This window comes from Gymnogyps californianus, chromosome 20, assembly GCF_018139145.2.
Source record: "Gymnogyps californianus isolate 813 chromosome 20, ASM1813914v2, whole genome shotgun sequence".
In the NCBI taxonomy this organism is placed as follows: domain Eukaryota; kingdom Metazoa; phylum Chordata; class Aves; order Accipitriformes; family Cathartidae; genus Gymnogyps; species Gymnogyps californianus.
In genome coordinates, this window is record NC_059490.1 from 3,932,898 (window position 1) to 3,949,010 (window position 16,113).

The 16,113-nt window shown below is 42.8% G+C and overlaps 1 protein-coding gene across 2 annotated transcripts in view; it reads left to right on the plus strand.

Moving 5' to 3' along the window:
- Positions 1 to 3,257: 3,257 nt before the first annotated feature.
- ANKFY1 (ankyrin repeat and FYVE domain containing 1) overlaps positions 3,258 to 16,113 on the plus strand; it is a 79,713-nt gene continuing 66,857 nt past the window's right edge. For both annotated transcript variants that reach the window (XR_007767546.1, XM_050908879.1), the window contains exons 1-5: positions 3,258 to 3,295; positions 8,543 to 8,735; positions 10,327 to 10,445; positions 12,856 to 12,991; positions 14,520 to 14,643. Coding sequence is in view for 1 of the 2 variants with exons in the window: in XM_050908879.1 (XP_050764836.1) it covers positions 3,286 to 3,295; positions 8,543 to 8,735; positions 10,327 to 10,445; positions 12,856 to 12,991; positions 14,520 to 14,643 (582 nt within the window). In the remaining variant the exon portion in view is untranslated. The remainder of the gene's footprint in view (positions 3,296 to 8,542; positions 8,736 to 10,326; positions 10,446 to 12,855; positions 12,992 to 14,519; positions 14,644 to 16,113) is intronic.

The following is a 16,113-nucleotide window of genomic DNA, read 5'->3' on the forward strand; positions in this document are numbered from 1 at the left end:
GGCAAGACAGCCATATGGGACAAAAAAGCCATTTAGTAAGCATGAGATGACTTACAAGTAAAGGTATTACTTCCTCCTGCAGGTGGTTTAGATAAACATAGATGTGTTTAATGTCCACATTTACATATTTGGTAACTAATTATTTTGAGAAATCATTTGTTGAATTTGCTTTTAATTGGATAGTCTGCTCATGTAGGCAGGCAGATGTGTGCAGTACTTCAGAGCTATTAGTGCCCAGACACAATAGCTGATTTTAGTTCCCGTTTGAGTGCTTGTCTAAAATTGCTTGAGAGGAGGTTTCTTGCCCACCAGCTGGCTACCCTTTTTCACTCATCTGAGAGGTGGGACTGCGCAGAATTTCAGTGGCATGGTGCCATTCTTTCCATAAACAAAACATTGGGAAGAAGCTACTCTTCCTAAACCTAGCAGTGGACTTCTTCCCCCACGGGCTGCCCTTCCTGTTCCCTTTCCACAGGGTAACTAAAGAGCTGGCAGCAATTCAAGATAATCGGTACTTGCTGCTTTCAGCAAGTTGAAGCGTTCTCTGTTTTGTCTTCCTAAGTAACACATATAGTTCACAACTGACTCATCTGTAAACTTCACAAAATAGTTTAAAGCTTTATTGTTCTCCAGAACAGCTGCTTGTTTGTTCTTTAAGGGGTAGGCCTGGAAACGTTAGTCTTGCATCAATAGTATGGAAGAACTGTTAATTCCACAGCAGTGTTGGTTCCCCTTTTTGTAAATTATTTAAATATAAACCCACTTCTGTTTGGCTTACCCAGATGGTTTGTCATTCCACATGACCCAGATATTCTAACGGAAGGAGCGTTACTGTGGGATACTGTTACAATGTACAACCTGCAGGTATGGCTCATGCCCAATGACTTAATGAAAGAGGCAGCTAAGGGTCTGATGCCAAACGTCCAGGTTGTAGAAAGCCTCTGGCAGGCATGGAAATGGCCTCTTTCACTTTTCTGTGATCACAGTTGGCTTTTTGTTTGTTCTTGCCCCACACGTGAAAGGGATCTGGCTATGATGGTTACTGATACAACCAGAAATTTCTGCTTAGCCTCAAGACAGGAACACCATTGAAGAGATGCAGTACGTACGAGTAGTCCTAGAATACTTGTTGAACAATCAAGTAAACCAGCATTCTTACTCAGTTTCACTTGTACCAAGATCTTGTATCTAGTTAGCTTTATGTAGGCTCCTGGATGATCAGTTACACTTTTTCCAGTTCTCTAGAGGCTTGGCTGAGTTTTTGTGCTGTTTTTTCCCCCAACACATGGTGGCCTGCTTGCCAGATAACACTGCATCACTGGGGGAAAAGGAAAAGAAAAGCATGGAATTTTAATGAATATCAAAGTAGTATGGCCATCCTAATTCCTTTTTTATATTTCTCCATGCTGCCCCTTATGCATCAGAGAAGATCTCTGTAAAAATCAGAAGGGCTGTTCAGCTGTCATGCTAAAATTGTTTCCTGCTGTGATGCCTAGAAAATGCGTATTGAAACTAGACGATCAATAAATGGAGAACATTAATTCTGAAGTGATTATAAGTGTGTTTTGGTTTTCTGGTAGGCCGATGGGGGGTGGACTTTTTATTGCGTCTGTACCATCTGGTGCACTGCTCTTGGTACGGTGCCATCACAGTGCAAACAGAGGAGCACCACAAGTCTTACAATTTCTGCCTGTCTTCAGAAGCATGTACGAGTGATTTCAAACCAAACCAGAAGGTGCTTGGCTTTTAAAGACAGGCTGTAGTAAGACGGCTTCCTGCCCAGGAAAATCCTCAACAGAAGATGAGATTGCTGGTTCCCCAGGTGCAAAACAAAGCAGTAGTTTGAGATCTGATCTCTGTTGTTACTCAGAAATTCAACTAAGACTAAATCTGACCAGGCAGTAATAACTGTTTCCTCGCAGTTACTCAAGATGATCAATAGTACCCATAAAGCAGTGGTGTAAGTTAGCCATGTAGCAAAGTCATATGCATTTGTCATTGAGCTGTGAAAAGAGAGGCGGGTCGTGTTTCATGGCAGGTCTAGAAACTACAGTCTGTGGCTCATCTAGATCTAGGCCTAGTTCTGGTTTCGCTGTTTTATCCAACAGGCACAGAAAACGAAGATAGGAGGCAGAACAACTTTTCAAAGATCGCTTAATGGTGAAATCAGGAGAAAATTATGTCTGTAAAACAATACTGTGTATAATGTGTTCAGACATTTATTTGAAATTTTCTCTGTAAAGCAAACAAAAAAAATTGCTGTTGGACCAGTGTAGAACATTTTGTTATTTCTGTTGCATCTGCGCAGGACAGATCATGAGCAATGAAAACAGTGGAGGGTCAGCTATGTTGTGCACATGGCTTGAAAAAATGATCATGTTACTGTTACTTGGTCATTGCCTGTCTTGACTCTCAAACACACTTTTTACCCACGGGGCACAGATCCAGTTGCCAGGACTGTCGACACTGACACAAAAGCAATACGTGCAGGAACAGAAGTAACGATGACACGGGTAATAGCCCTGCGCTGAAGAGACCCCATCAGATTGATAACCCGTGTTGGCACTTCCATGAGCTCTACTGGAACTGGTTGAGCGGGAGAAGCCACACGTTGCTTTTGGGGTGTGCTAAAGCCAGTGCACAACGGTGGCTGGCAGTGCAGGTTGAACCGCAGGTGAAGCGATGGCCACCGTCGTGCCCCGGCCCGGGGTGCGTTTTCCCCTGGTGCTGGGCGTTTTTCTCCCGCGTTTCCCAGCCCTCCAGCTCTGTCAGCGTTTTGCTGCAGCCGCGGCCACCGCGCTGTTCAACAGCCAACACCAGGCGCTAGCAGGGATCATCCGGGCACGGCGCCTTATCTGGGGCGGGGGGAAAGAGAGAGCCCAGAGCGGTTAACACCAGCCGCCGGCTGCCTCCTGCCGCTCCCGGGCGAAACGCCTCAGGTGCAGAGCCGCGGGCCGGAGGCCTGGGGGACCCCGCCGTCTCCTGAGGGGACGGGTAGCACCGCCGGCGGCGGCGGGGAGCGGGCGGGGCCGGGCCGGCCCGCCGGCGGGCTCTCAGGGGGCCGTTCCCTGGCTGAGGCGGGGAGGAGCCGCCGGCATAAAGCGGCGCGGTGCGAACCCCCGCCCGGCGTGCCCGGTGCTCCCGCTGAGAGCAGGCGGCGGCCGGAGCCGGGCGGAGGGGGGAGTGGGCTGTGCCGCGCCGCGCCGCGCTGGTCTCGCGAGAACGCCAGGCTCGGGTGGTGGGGCGGGGGGCAGCTCTCGCGAGAGCTGCAGCCCTGGACCCAACATGGCGGAAGGTAAGGGGGGGAGCCCGGGCGAGGGGCCGGGCGGGGCCGCGGCCGCCGGGTGCACGGGGAGCGCCGCTGGCCGGGGTGGCTTCTCCGCTCGCAGGGGATGGGGGGCAGCCCCCGCGTGGGGCTCCTGCTGCTTCCCTATGTGGGACTGGCTCGGCCCTGCCCGCGGCGGGTGGGGCAGGCCGCCCCCGAGGTGAACGTGAAATGGCGGGGGGGGGGACTCTGCCCTGCCTGGGGCCGCGGGCTAACGCCCCCGGGGGTCGGGCGGGCCTGGCACGGGCGCCTTTGCCCCTCAGGAGGGGGATTTTTGGGGTATCTGTGGCTCCGGGCTGCTGTGGATGGTGGGGAGCCCGCCGGGACATCCCGCCGACCCCGTCCCTGCACGTCGTCGGTCAGGCGGGAGCTGCGGTGGGTGATGCCGCCTGTCCCGGGGCTGCCGGGGTGAGGAGAGCCCGGCGTGGTCTGCCGGAGTCGCTGCGGGCGGCGGCTTTTCTTGGAGTAAGGCGGAGAGGCTGTGGTGCAGCCTCCTGGTCACTTGCTGCTGGGAGTCCTTTTGTCAAATTTGGGCTCTGATGAGCTCTGCAGAACTCCTAGGCTGGTTTTGTTTTGCTTGGAGGCTATCAATTACACCATTTCAAAATCAGTTTAACAGAGGTAATGGGATTCGACAAAACACTTGGATTTTTACAGTCCTACTCCTTTCTGCAAGAGAGAAGCTTCCTCTTTTCCTCCCTGGAGGAAACTGAGTAGGCAAACTGAGCTAAAATGCCCCAAGTTACAAAGGAAATGAAGGCTCGTAAGTTCTAGTCTTGAAAGCACAGCCTTCAGCTCTTGAAGTGCAACTCCTAGACAGTGGTAGAATTTTAAAACCACTTGTGGAAGATTAACTAGGATGTAGCAGATGCTGATCTTCTGGTATGCATCAGCTGAGAGGATGCTGCAGTCAAGCTGGCTTAATAAACCCTTAGAGCAATTCCTAACTTTTTGTGTGCTGAAATACCATTGTTTCATATTTAGCTGACCAACCTCTTAGGCTTTTAAGCCTTGGTGACCCAGTTCTGATGGGCATTAGATGTCAAAGATGTTTTCAGGTGGTGAACCTTTCCCCCTGAGACCCTCAAGGATCTGAGGCTCTGGTTCGGGGTCCTGCTCTGCAGAATGAACCTGCAGTTGATGCAAGTCCTGTTTCGGACATCTGTACTTCTCAAAGATTCTCCCCTAATTCAAGTAATTCTCTGTTCTTTTGGCTAAAGAAAGCACATGACCAATGAGTGATCCTACATGAACAGGAGTAGTAAGCTGGAGTTGTAGCTCTCTCCACTGAATTTCTTATGATATCTGGGCGGAGGGGCTCATTTTGTCCCTTCAAACAAAGTACCTGTCTGTAGCAACACTTTCGTAGTTAAGAACTGATGGTATTGGAGAGTCAGCTGAAAAGTGAAGACTTATTAAGGAAGGAAGCTTGTCAAACTGATTATCTGCTCAGAAGCTGAGCGCTTTTTCTTAAGGAAGCATTGCCTCTGTGTACAGAAGTCCTGAATTAGATTTATTGTAATTACTGCTACAAATTGATTGAACAGTTTATAAAGAAAAGATGAGCTTGCCTTTGTAATTTCTGTAAGAGTTCTGTACCACCAATACCAGAGGATACTAGGTTACATGCAGGCATTGGTAAAAATTGTTGGTTTAATGCTTGAGCCTAAAGCAGCAGGAAGTATGCTGTAGTACTTTGGGATGGTTGTCAGGGTAAAGATCATAAGTGTGCAAAAATGAGGAGGAACAGGAAAGCAGTAACTTGTACAGCCTTGGGGAGATGGGAGTCAGAGTGTGGAGCAGTGGATGAAGGATCTGACTTGAGAGGGTAAGGAAATAATATATTTTTCTGAAATATTTCACTTGGGTCCATAAGTAAACAAAAGCTTATCCATATTGCTTCTGTTACTGCTTTTGGTGGGTGCGGTTGGCAGCGTAACGAGTTCCACCAGACCCTCCCTCTAGTTTTTGGTACATGCTATCTGTCATCCCATTGCCTGTTGCCTCCTCACTTATCTCTTTGGATTCAGCTATCTAGTTGCTCTTGAGTACTTCTGTGCCTTGTCCTATAAGAAAATGTCAGTAACCTTTTCTGAAGTCCTCTTTAAAGTCTTTGATATGGAACATAAACTTCTGCCAGTTCATGAGTTGCTAGTCTATCTGTCAGAAAGCTGTTAACGAACACTGCTTTTATTTTCTTGTCTAGCCATCTGTTAACTGTATACCTGGACTATGGGCTCGGAAAAGGAGTCACTTTGTGTATGCCTCTCTGCTGAACCCAGGCATCCTCTTCACTGATGCATGTGGATAGACGTTTAGCCAGAGACTTACTGGTATCTTCCAGTGAGGCTGTCCTTTCAGTGTCTTGATGCAAGGATCTTCATTAGATGTGTGTATGCATGCAGTAATTCTACATTATACGTGGGAGACAGTCAGGTGAATGGTCATACATAATGTGGACTGGCAATAATATGCACCCTGTCAAAATGATTGCCAGCTTGAAGATACAATGGTCATTTTATATTGATTTTTAAAAAGTGATGATACTTCTCCCCCCTTCCAAAACTGAGGACTGTAAATAGCAAACATGGAGTTGTGGTGCTACTTGTTTAAATAGAGGTGGTGCTTTTACCTGAGATTGAGCAGGTTCTACTTTTGAAGCAATTCTTATTTTAAGCAAGTCTCTTATTAACTCTTTAAATGAACAATATACAGGGGAAAACTTGAGGCTTTGCTCTTTTGCAGTGAATGTTAACTGGACATTGAGAACTGTCTTGAATGTGCGCTTGAAATGTGCTGTAAGATGAAATATTGTCTGCAAGCGTGCAGTAGTAGCTACTACACAACTGATGTGCATGTTCTTGTGTAGAATAAGAGAAACCTCTTATTTTACAGCTCTTGTAATTCTTACAGTAAGCAAATACCTATCAGTCCCTCTCACTGAGGTTGCAGGAGGTGTATGCTGTCAATCTGAAAACAAGATTTCTTGAAGCTTCAGTTCTCTGAGGTACTTTCACTGCCAGTAGTGATTATCGTGGATTGCCCTGGAAGCAGCAGTAACAAGCTTGATTGTTGGTTATGCATAAAGCTTAAGCTACCGCTGTTTGAGGGTTTAAGGTAGTTCTGCAATGTGTTCTGTTGACTTCGGAGTAATTTGGAGCCAGTGAGCTGACTTTGGTAAAATGACAGTATTTGATATGTTACCTTCTGGTACTGATTATTTATTCCCACCTTCACACTCTCATTGCTTGACTGGAAGATGCAGTATTTCTTTAAGATGATATATGCTATGAGGTTCAGCAGGCAACTTCTTGTTCTTAGCATTTGAATTTGTATGGCACCTAAAAATCTCACTGTATGAACAGCGGTGGTGTTCATACACTAATTTTTGGTGCGATTCTCAAAGTGCCTTTCCGTGATCACCCTTGGCTCCTATCAGACTTGCTCTCCCTGCTGTAACAGTAGGGCTTGCTTTGTGCCACCCTTGACACCTTCCTTATGAATCAGTCAGGAAGGAGCTGTTGCTCAAGAGACATGTCCTTCTAGTTCTGGGAACACTGAAACTGCATTTATCTTTAGATAGCAAGGAAGACCAGAGCAGAACTTCAAACCCTCTTTGAGTGTTGGTGTGGTATTGGTAGCACAATTCTGAAATCATAGTATATTTCAATAGAATAAGGAAAGTATCCCAAAGGAGATGATATCTATTAACTTTTAAAGGATGAAGCTAAATACAAGGCTGTCGAAGGAAGTACGCTGCCCAACCTGCTTAAGTATTATTAACTGAAGAGTAAAATAGGGGAAACTACGTTCTGTTTATCCATTACAGTAGTTCTTAAGTTAAAGGACTTATGAGGGAGCATTTGCTGCAGCAGTCCATAGAGGAAAGACTAAATGAGGCATTCTGCCTGCAGCTGAGCTAGAGAAGGATGTGCTGTCCTGGGGACCTGTGTTGGAGCAAGGCCAAGGTCAGCTATGTTGTTGAACTTTTCTACAGAAGCAAGGAGAAAACACTGGCCAATAGGGCTCAGTTTCTCATTTCTCATTGTTTGTAGTAATGACTTCCATTTAGTAAATATTTGAGAAAAATTGTTGAACAATGAATTCCTGGCTGGTAGGGAGTAATCTTGTAGGAACTTTCCCACTTAAAATCATTGGTTAGCTTCCAAATTTCTCCTCCCTGCCCCCTCTCATGTTAGGACTGGTTTTGGATTTGTACCTTATTGGAAAAATCAACTTAATGATGGGGGAAGTAATTAATTAAGCACAATGATAGCTACATATAGTTTGTGCAACTGATCTGTAAATAAGTATTCATAAGTTGGACTGTTTTTAAGCACCTGTACAGATGTTTCCTTCCAGCAGTGAAGTAGAAGTTTTTCATACAGGTGGCCTGGGTTGAGTTCAGTGAACTAACTTGCCACATGTTGTGGAGTGATCATTTAAGTGTGGTGGAAAAGCGGCTTCTGCAATGGGATGGAAATACTTGATCAGGGATCAGATTCCCAGGTGCTGTTGCTGTGCTACTCCTGAATTGAAATAGCCATCATGGGCCTGACTCTGTGTAGCGATGCCTTGTCAGTGCAGTGCCTCCAATGGAGGAATGTGTGTGTGCCAGTAGTAAGTAGAGTTTTATGTATTTTTGTCTGGCCTTTAAAACATAGATTCTGGGGAGAATCTGTTTTCCACTCTGGCCATTTCCTAAGGAGTTTCTTAGCTGACAGAGTGAGGAGTTCTAAACAGGTCAGTTAGTACTCTGAGGTAGATATGGTATATCAGCAACTGTTCTAATGCTCGCTTGTGGTTGATGCCTCAGCTGTAAAGTCAAACAGCGTCTTAACTAAACTGAAAAAATGGGTAAGAACCAAAGAGTTAGTCCTCTACCCCACCATAATTCCCACAGTCATGGACTCCCATGGTTTTAGAAAGCTGATGGCATTCCTGACTGGACAGGGTTCAGGAACTTCCTTTGTAAGTGGCTTCTATCACTGTGTTCTGATGATTTTTTGATGTGTTTATGATGAGCAATGATATAAAGTAAAAGGTTTAATATTGGGGGTGAGATGCTTAAGTAGTGTGGAAGAGAGGAGAGACTCTTACTGGAGTGCTCCATGATTAAACTAGATGTGTAATGTGCTTGTAGGGTTAAGTTACCCTCAGATGCAAAACAAAGGTGTGCATGTTTCAACCTTGTAGTAACATTGTGTGCCTCTGCAGAGGAGGTGGCCAAGCTGGAAAAGCACCTGATGCTCCTCCGCCAGGAGTATGTAAAGCTGCAGAAGAAACTAGTTGATACAGAAAGGAGATGCAATCTTCTGGCTGCTGAGGCTAACCAAGACAATGCCAGTGACACCTTCATCAGTCGACTTCTTGCCATTGTAGCTGAACTCTATCAGCAGGAGCAGTACAGGTAAGAAATCCCCCTTTGGGGAAAGGGGCATTACAGGAACCTTTGACTTTATTGACTGCAGTAGGTACTAGTCTTAGCCAAGGAAAATTCTTTCTCCACTGCCTGGTATGAATAGGGTCCTCAGTTGCAATTGCAATTGGAAGAGCATGCTAAGGTCAGGTAGCATACTGAATCCAGTTCTTGAATCAAGAGCTCTAAGTAGAAGTTAATCTCTGAGACTGACATTTAAGACAAGCTTAAAGAAAACTGACCGCTTTCACTGTCAACAGCAAAGCTCCCTTTGAACAGAAGTAATTTGAAAGTGATCTATACCTAGTTGATGGATTAATTACATGATGTAACATGTAATTACATATGTTCTACCAACTGGAAAGCCCTCCTTTCAAGAAAGGATGTGTCCTTGAAACCAGTTCCGTACTCCTGTTGTGTGTAAAGAAGCCTGATTAAATTGGCTTGTCCGGTTGTATGATGTAACAGGTATTAGACAGTGATATATGTGACTTAGTGGTATAAATGATATTGTATTTTTGAATGTCAACACAATTAGATTTAATGGTTTCTTTTCCATAGGCACATTAAGGATCACCTTCAATACTCTAGATCCCTTAATTGACTTAGTTCTGAGAGTACAATGACACTTACCAATTTCTTTGCTATTACTGAAAGCAATGCCAATATAGTAAAGGAGTTTAGTCATGTAAGGGGAAAATACATAGGTTTGATTAAAATTTCCTTCCCCTGACATCTCTTCATGAGCCTCCCTGAGAAAAAACTCTGTGCCTGGCAAGAACTTATAGCATGCTGGGTAAAAGATTTGTTAGGTAGCATATGTGAGAAGAGTTGGATCACTTTATTTCTGTTCAGCTTTTGAGTTTTAAAGGCATAGAATAGTGGTCTAAAAGGACCTACAAGTCATAATGAGAAAGGTAGCAAGTCCCAGTGCAAGTTTTGTTAAGTAACATCTCTGTATTTTGTACTGTAGTTTATAGCAGTGCTTTCATTTAGAAAATGGCTTGGAAAGTACACCTACACAGTCACAGCATCTGCAAGCTATGGGACTTTAAAATAAACAGGGCAGGTACTTTCTAACTACAAAGGATAACCTGGTGTTAAAGGGGTCAAGATGAAATCAGTGTTCTTGACAGCTGGTCTCCTGGGAACGGGGGATTCTTGGAGTCTGCCTTGTACTCAGACTGCTGTCAAACATCGTTTGTTCTCTTGCTGGTCTTGCCTGGAACCATTGGTGCTTAGCTGACAGTATTAGTGTGGACACTGCGACATATTTAACCTCAAGATTGTTGGATTTTCCTATCTTTTACAATATTCCCTTGCAGTTTATTCCGAAATGGTTTAAACCCCCCCCGAACACTTTAAATACTAATGACTCGTTGGATTTCTCCCTAGAAAAATAAGGATCGTGTCATTTGGCAACATGTTGTACTTAACCAATAAAATGTGTTTTGATGTCTTGAACAATGTGAACCTAAATGTGGATACCAGGACATAGATACTATGGAGATGCTGAATCTGTACGTATCTAAGCACAGGGGAAGTCTGCGTTATACATGTATATGCTTTTTTCTCTTATTAGTGATCTGAAGATAAAGGTTGGGGACAAGCACATCAGTGCTCACAAATTTGTCTTGGCGGCACGCAGTGATGCTTGGAGTCTTGTCAACCTTGCCTCAACAGAGGAGCTGGATCTGTCAGGTCAGTCATTGCTTAGTAATAAAATGCTTCAATTGTCTTTAGGATGACTGATGAAAGGGTCTGTTGGGAAAAGGTTACTTATGTACCTTTCAGACTACTACTGTCCACAAAAAGTGGTGCTTAATCCATTAATTATGGAGCTCTGTCTCTGAAACATGGTAGTACGCTTGTGAACTTGGTGCTAGTTAAATCAATAACGTACCTTCTTTCTCTTTAATGAACAGGGGTTGATAACGGTGGCCTGTTTATCTTTTCTAGAGTAGAACTAAACATAATGAAAAACAAATCTGTATGGAGGAGCTTGACTTCTGCCTTTCTAAGGACAGGGCTTTTTGAGGCGGTGTGCATAATTTCTCTGAAGTGTGTCACGGAAATACCTTGCTTCTTGTTACCATAGCGTGTGTTGGAAATGAATACAAATACTGATGTGTTATTAAAAAGTTATTTGCTTTGGCACTTTGATACCTTTGCAAAATAGGTGCAGAAGAGAAGTTTTCTAAAAGACAGTCTTCTACAAGATGGTGTTTTGTTCTGCTGTAGCTGTTTCTTGCATGTACTTACACTGGGCAGTGTTTCTGCAGCTTGAACCTCTTGACAGGCTTTTCTTCTGTACTTAACAGTATCGAAGAGTCTTATACAATTAATTTGTGAGCAATAAAGACAGGCATGAAGTTAAGCAGGTTTGCTGGCTGGCATGTTGAATATTAAGCATTGGCTTCACTTTCTGCACTTAATCTTATCATGAATCCTAAGTGCAGACAAACTGGAAAGAAGCAAGTCACAGCAAGCTAGTTTTATGAGACAGCATAGGCTTTCTTGCAAAAGGATTTATGGATCTTTCTGCAGCTACAAGAAAACAGATGCCAAGGAATTTTTAAATCGAGTGCTATGCTAACAGAAGATTATTACCAAAAAGCTCTTAAGTTAATTGTAGTTTTGTTGCAAGTGGCAGTCCATAGTATTTCTAGCTCCACACTTAAGCTAGTCTGAGAATCTCAAATGTAACTGCAGTCTTGCATGTTTAACAATGCAAACACTTCCTATTACAGAATGATTCTTAAAATAAGTGCTAGTAAATGATACTTTCCACTGTCTAAAATAGAATTTTTTATAAAATTTGATAAATGGCACAAGCATTAGGTTATGAAATAGTTGTAGGAAGCACAAGCTGTTCCCTAAAAACTGTCATGGTTTTCTTAAGAGGTTCTCTTAAGAACTTGCAAGCTAAGATTGCCTGAATCCTAACTTGAAAATACAGGCAGCATTTAAAATCGAGTGTCTTTAGAGTTCATGTAATCTGCAGAATTTTCTACTCTTTAAGAAGAGTAGAAAGAGATGAACACAGGTTCTCTTGTTGGGAGGAAGAAAATGAACTCTTGTCTCTGCCAAGGCAGAGCTGATGTTACAGCTCGAGTAGGTTTTCGGATTACTTAAAGTTCAGCAAAAGATACTTGCCTTACTAAAACCTCCTGTTTCTTAGGAGGTAGTCTACATGCCATGCCAAGCATGTCTGGTACTCTGCAAAGAATCTGGGGCAACCCTCCATGTAAAGGAGATGTTTTAGGATAAGTATTTCAGTGTCTTAAACATGTATGTTTTTGTTTTAAAAACAAACAAAACAGCTTAAAGAACTAATGTTGTTTTTCTAAATGAATGGTATTTTTTGTCGTAATTGGTCTGATCTTACATTGTAGAGTAATTCTCATCTACATCCTTGTAAGTAGGATTGTCACTATACTTCTGACTAGGTGACAAAGGTCCCTGGCCATTGGGCTTGTGTATCTTGTGTCCTGTGGTGTAGGTTTCTAGTTTTCTTGCTGTGTAGAAACATCAAGCTTGTGATCAGTGTTGTAAACACCTGAAATCTAACCAGCTTCTTAAACTGACTCTTTTGCACCTTTCCTAGAAATGGCTGCCAGCAGCTTTAAGTACTTGGTAGTCATTACCAAGGTGTAAGTACCTTTATTGGAATGCAACAGTTCATAACATACGGCTATAGTATAAAAGAGGGAGGATTCTTAAATCGAAAAGGGGATTTGTGCTTGTCAAATGTAGATGTGAATTTAGCCGTATGTGAGGGACCAGAGACTTTAAAGGGGCATCACTGGCCTGCAAATATGCAATATTTCTGTAGTAGGTGGGAGATGTTATAGGGCTCCTTGCATTCTGCGCAGTGTTCCAATGGAAAAAAGGTTTTTCTGCGTGGTGCCAGCATTGTTACTAGTTTCAACTTCTGACCAGTTTTACCTCTGTTTTGACATTTTCATTGAACTAAAGCAGTACAGTTTCAACAACGCTGTCTTTTTTTTTTTTATGGTAGCTGTGACTTTAACAGTCAGAGGAATAGCAACTACTTGAATAGGCGATTGTTTTTGGGTATTTTATTAATCCCTGTTGCTCCCTGTACCAGATGCTGACCCAGAGGTAACCATGGCAATGCTGCGGTGGATCTACACAGATGAACTTGAGCTAAGAGAAGATGATATCTTCTTGACAGAGCTCATGAAACTAGCTAATAAATTTCAGCTCCAGCTGCTTAGGGAAAGGTGAGTCTTGGTAAATACAGTGAATCTTCTTGAACTCTTCAACCTTGTTTCAATAGAAATAAGATGATAGCTGCTGGCATTTGGATAAAATTTTGCTTTTTGAAAGTCTTGAAGTTTTAATAATACAGCATGACATTCAGTTTATCACAGGAAATGAAGCCTTGCACTACAGTTAAACTGTAGCAGTTTTTCTCATAGCTTTTATGTTTGTTTTCCAGTTCCTCTCCCAGTCAAACTAATAACCCTAATTTGGCATTAAGAGGAAGTAGAGATCAGTATATTAGTAACAAGCTCTGGAGAGTTGCAAGAAAGGAATTGTTAAGAGAATGCTAGGAAGAGTCAATGGCAAGTAGCTTGCAGTATTAAAATACCACAGGTGAAAAAATTTTAACTTAAATAGCTGTTCTTCTGTGCATCTTCGTGGCAACTTTTCTTCATAAAGAAGGTTAATGTAACAGTACAATGCTTTACCATTGTGAGGAGATTATGATTGCACCATTCTAGTAGGGGCTAGATTGTTATGTTGAATGTATAGAGTGCTCTAAATAACCGTTTAGAGTTAGTGAGAAGCATGAATGTACGAATTGAAACATCTTCAAGTTTTGAACAACTTTGAAGCCTTGAATTTAGTCAAAGATAAAGTACCCTTTGATATAATAATCTTTTGCCCAAGGAATGTCTGGGGCTGTAGCAGTACATGGCACTCATAATTTATGATTTAAGTGTGACTCAACGTGAAGCAAACTAAATTGCTGTCAGTTCTTCTGACCAAAGAAGTTGATGTCTGTAAGGCCAAGCTTTGCACCAGCCTAGAACTGTCTTCATGTTGTGCTACCTGAACATCTCAGCTGTTGTCTGGTCATGGTGGTCTAGTGACAAGTCCACATACAGTATGCTACTAGTAATTATTAGATGTCTTGGTAGGTATCTGCACCTGGAGACAAGTATTTCCATTTTTTTGGTCTTAATATCTGCTTGGAGATCATTGACATGTTTAACTTCATCTTCATTTTGAGGTACTTGGATTTTCTTCCCATAAACTCAAACTAGTAGCTTCACACCTATAAAGATTAGGTGGATCTGCTGTTAAAGCTTATCCCTTCTTGTGAAACAAAGAGCTGTATTTGGCATGCCTTTTTCTAGCTTTGGCACAAAAGCTGCTTGTGATTGCTGTAGTACTTGTAAAGATAGACGTCTTCCCTACGTCATAACAGTGAATGAACTGCAGTTTGCTCCCTTGGGAGAACTAGGATGTCTGTCTCCACTTGCAGGCTCCTGCAGTGTGTGGTGTTATCATGGGACTTTAGCTTAGATGGACTCTAATAGGAGTCTGCTCTTGTGGAAACTGTCTTACAGGGCTTCTGATTAAAGTATGTTTATGTTGCTTAGCCTTATAGTAAAGCAAGGCCAAGCTGTTTTCTACTGGCATCTTGGAAAAGGAGTATATAGGACGCTGTTACAGCATGGGAGAGTGATTACAGTAAAGCTGTTTCCTGATTACTGAACACTGGCTTTCCTATTTTGACAGATGTGAAAAAGGAGTTATGTCCCTAGTTAATGTCAGGAACTGCATTCGTTTCTATCAGACTGCTGAGGAGCTGAATGCTAGCACTCTTCTGAACTATTGTGCTGAGATAATTGCTAGTCACTGGGTAAGTACTGTCGGAAGCAAGAGGAAAAATGTTTGCAGAGTATAGGAACTTAATTGATAGAATTTTGCTTAACTTACTGTACTGTCTAACCTCAGGAGTATCTCTTGGTATGCTAGCATTCAAGCATTCCAGTTGGGATGGGGATTACCTGGATTCCTGATAATAGGTCACTTTAGTCACTGAAAGTCATGCTGACCCTTATATGTTTGCAAGGAGCAAGAGTGTTGATAAAAAGCTGTTGAATCTGCCTGCCCTGCCCCCTGGTGTGAGTGAAGGGGCTGCTTCTGAGGCAGGAGTGCCTTTTCCCTTCCCGTCTGTCTCAGTTATCTTTATAATACGTGCTGTGTGTTATTTGGTATTATCTACAATACTAACTCATAATTATATGTTTGAAACAAAGCACATTAAATGGCTCCTTCTCTAAGATTTTTTTGTTGTCTTTAGAGGTTATGTCTGTTGTCTGTCTTGGTGTGAATGTCTTGACTGGGGGGAAGTAGCTTATAGCCTGAAGAGTTGTTCTGTTCATTGGAAATACTTCACTGTAAGAAGCATCTTACTTTCCTAAACAGGAGCCAAATCAGAGGGACTGTATTCTAATAAGCGAGAGGGTGGTTTATCAGATCTGGACTCTGAACTGTTTAGAAGTTCATCCATAGTTGGTCTCTGTCTATACAGATTACAAATCCCAGGCCTGCTTTTACTTCTAAAAATAATCCACGGAAGCCAGGGAAGAGTTTATCTTCTGTAATGGAGGGAGTGGCAGGGAGTCTTGCAACTGACTTGGAAGTTTCACTTGCTCTGATCTGTTATTTTGAGGAACGTTTGATTAACTGAGTCATGGATTAGCCTTTAAAATAAGACTTGTCAACAGCAGACTAGTGCCTGAGGATTTAGGTTATTCTAAGTCTAAAATGCATCATCCAGATGTGGATGTTTCTTTGTTTGGCTAATGCCAAAGCAGAGGGGAGTCCTTTGATCTGTGAATATATAAAAAAAAGATTCTTGTATCTGAACCTGCAGGTCAGCCATTTTAACTCTTTCCTGCTTCTGGCTTCTAACTTTTGACACTGTATTCTACCTGGAAATGAGGTTGTTTCTGTTTAGTCCAATGAGCACCAACTCAAACAGAAGGTCTTTGTACTTCTGATTTTCTGTTTACTTTTATTCAGAGTTTTTCAAAGTTCTGTGGAGTTGTCAGTCTTCAATAGTTGCAGGCCTTTTTCAGAAAGCTCTAATCTGTGATTTAAGTCCAGATAGAGAATTAGTTTAGAAACTAGATGTTAATCTACTGTAATGTGTGGTAAAATGCTACTTTTCCATGTCTGTAGACAAAAGGGAAGAAAAATTTCACTAACTGATCTTGAAACTAAAATGTAAGATGTAAAACTTCCTGAGTGTTTCTTCCTAGTCTTAAAAGGCTGTCTTGGATTGTTCCTGCTTGTTATGATGTTATCAAAATGGAGCTTTTAA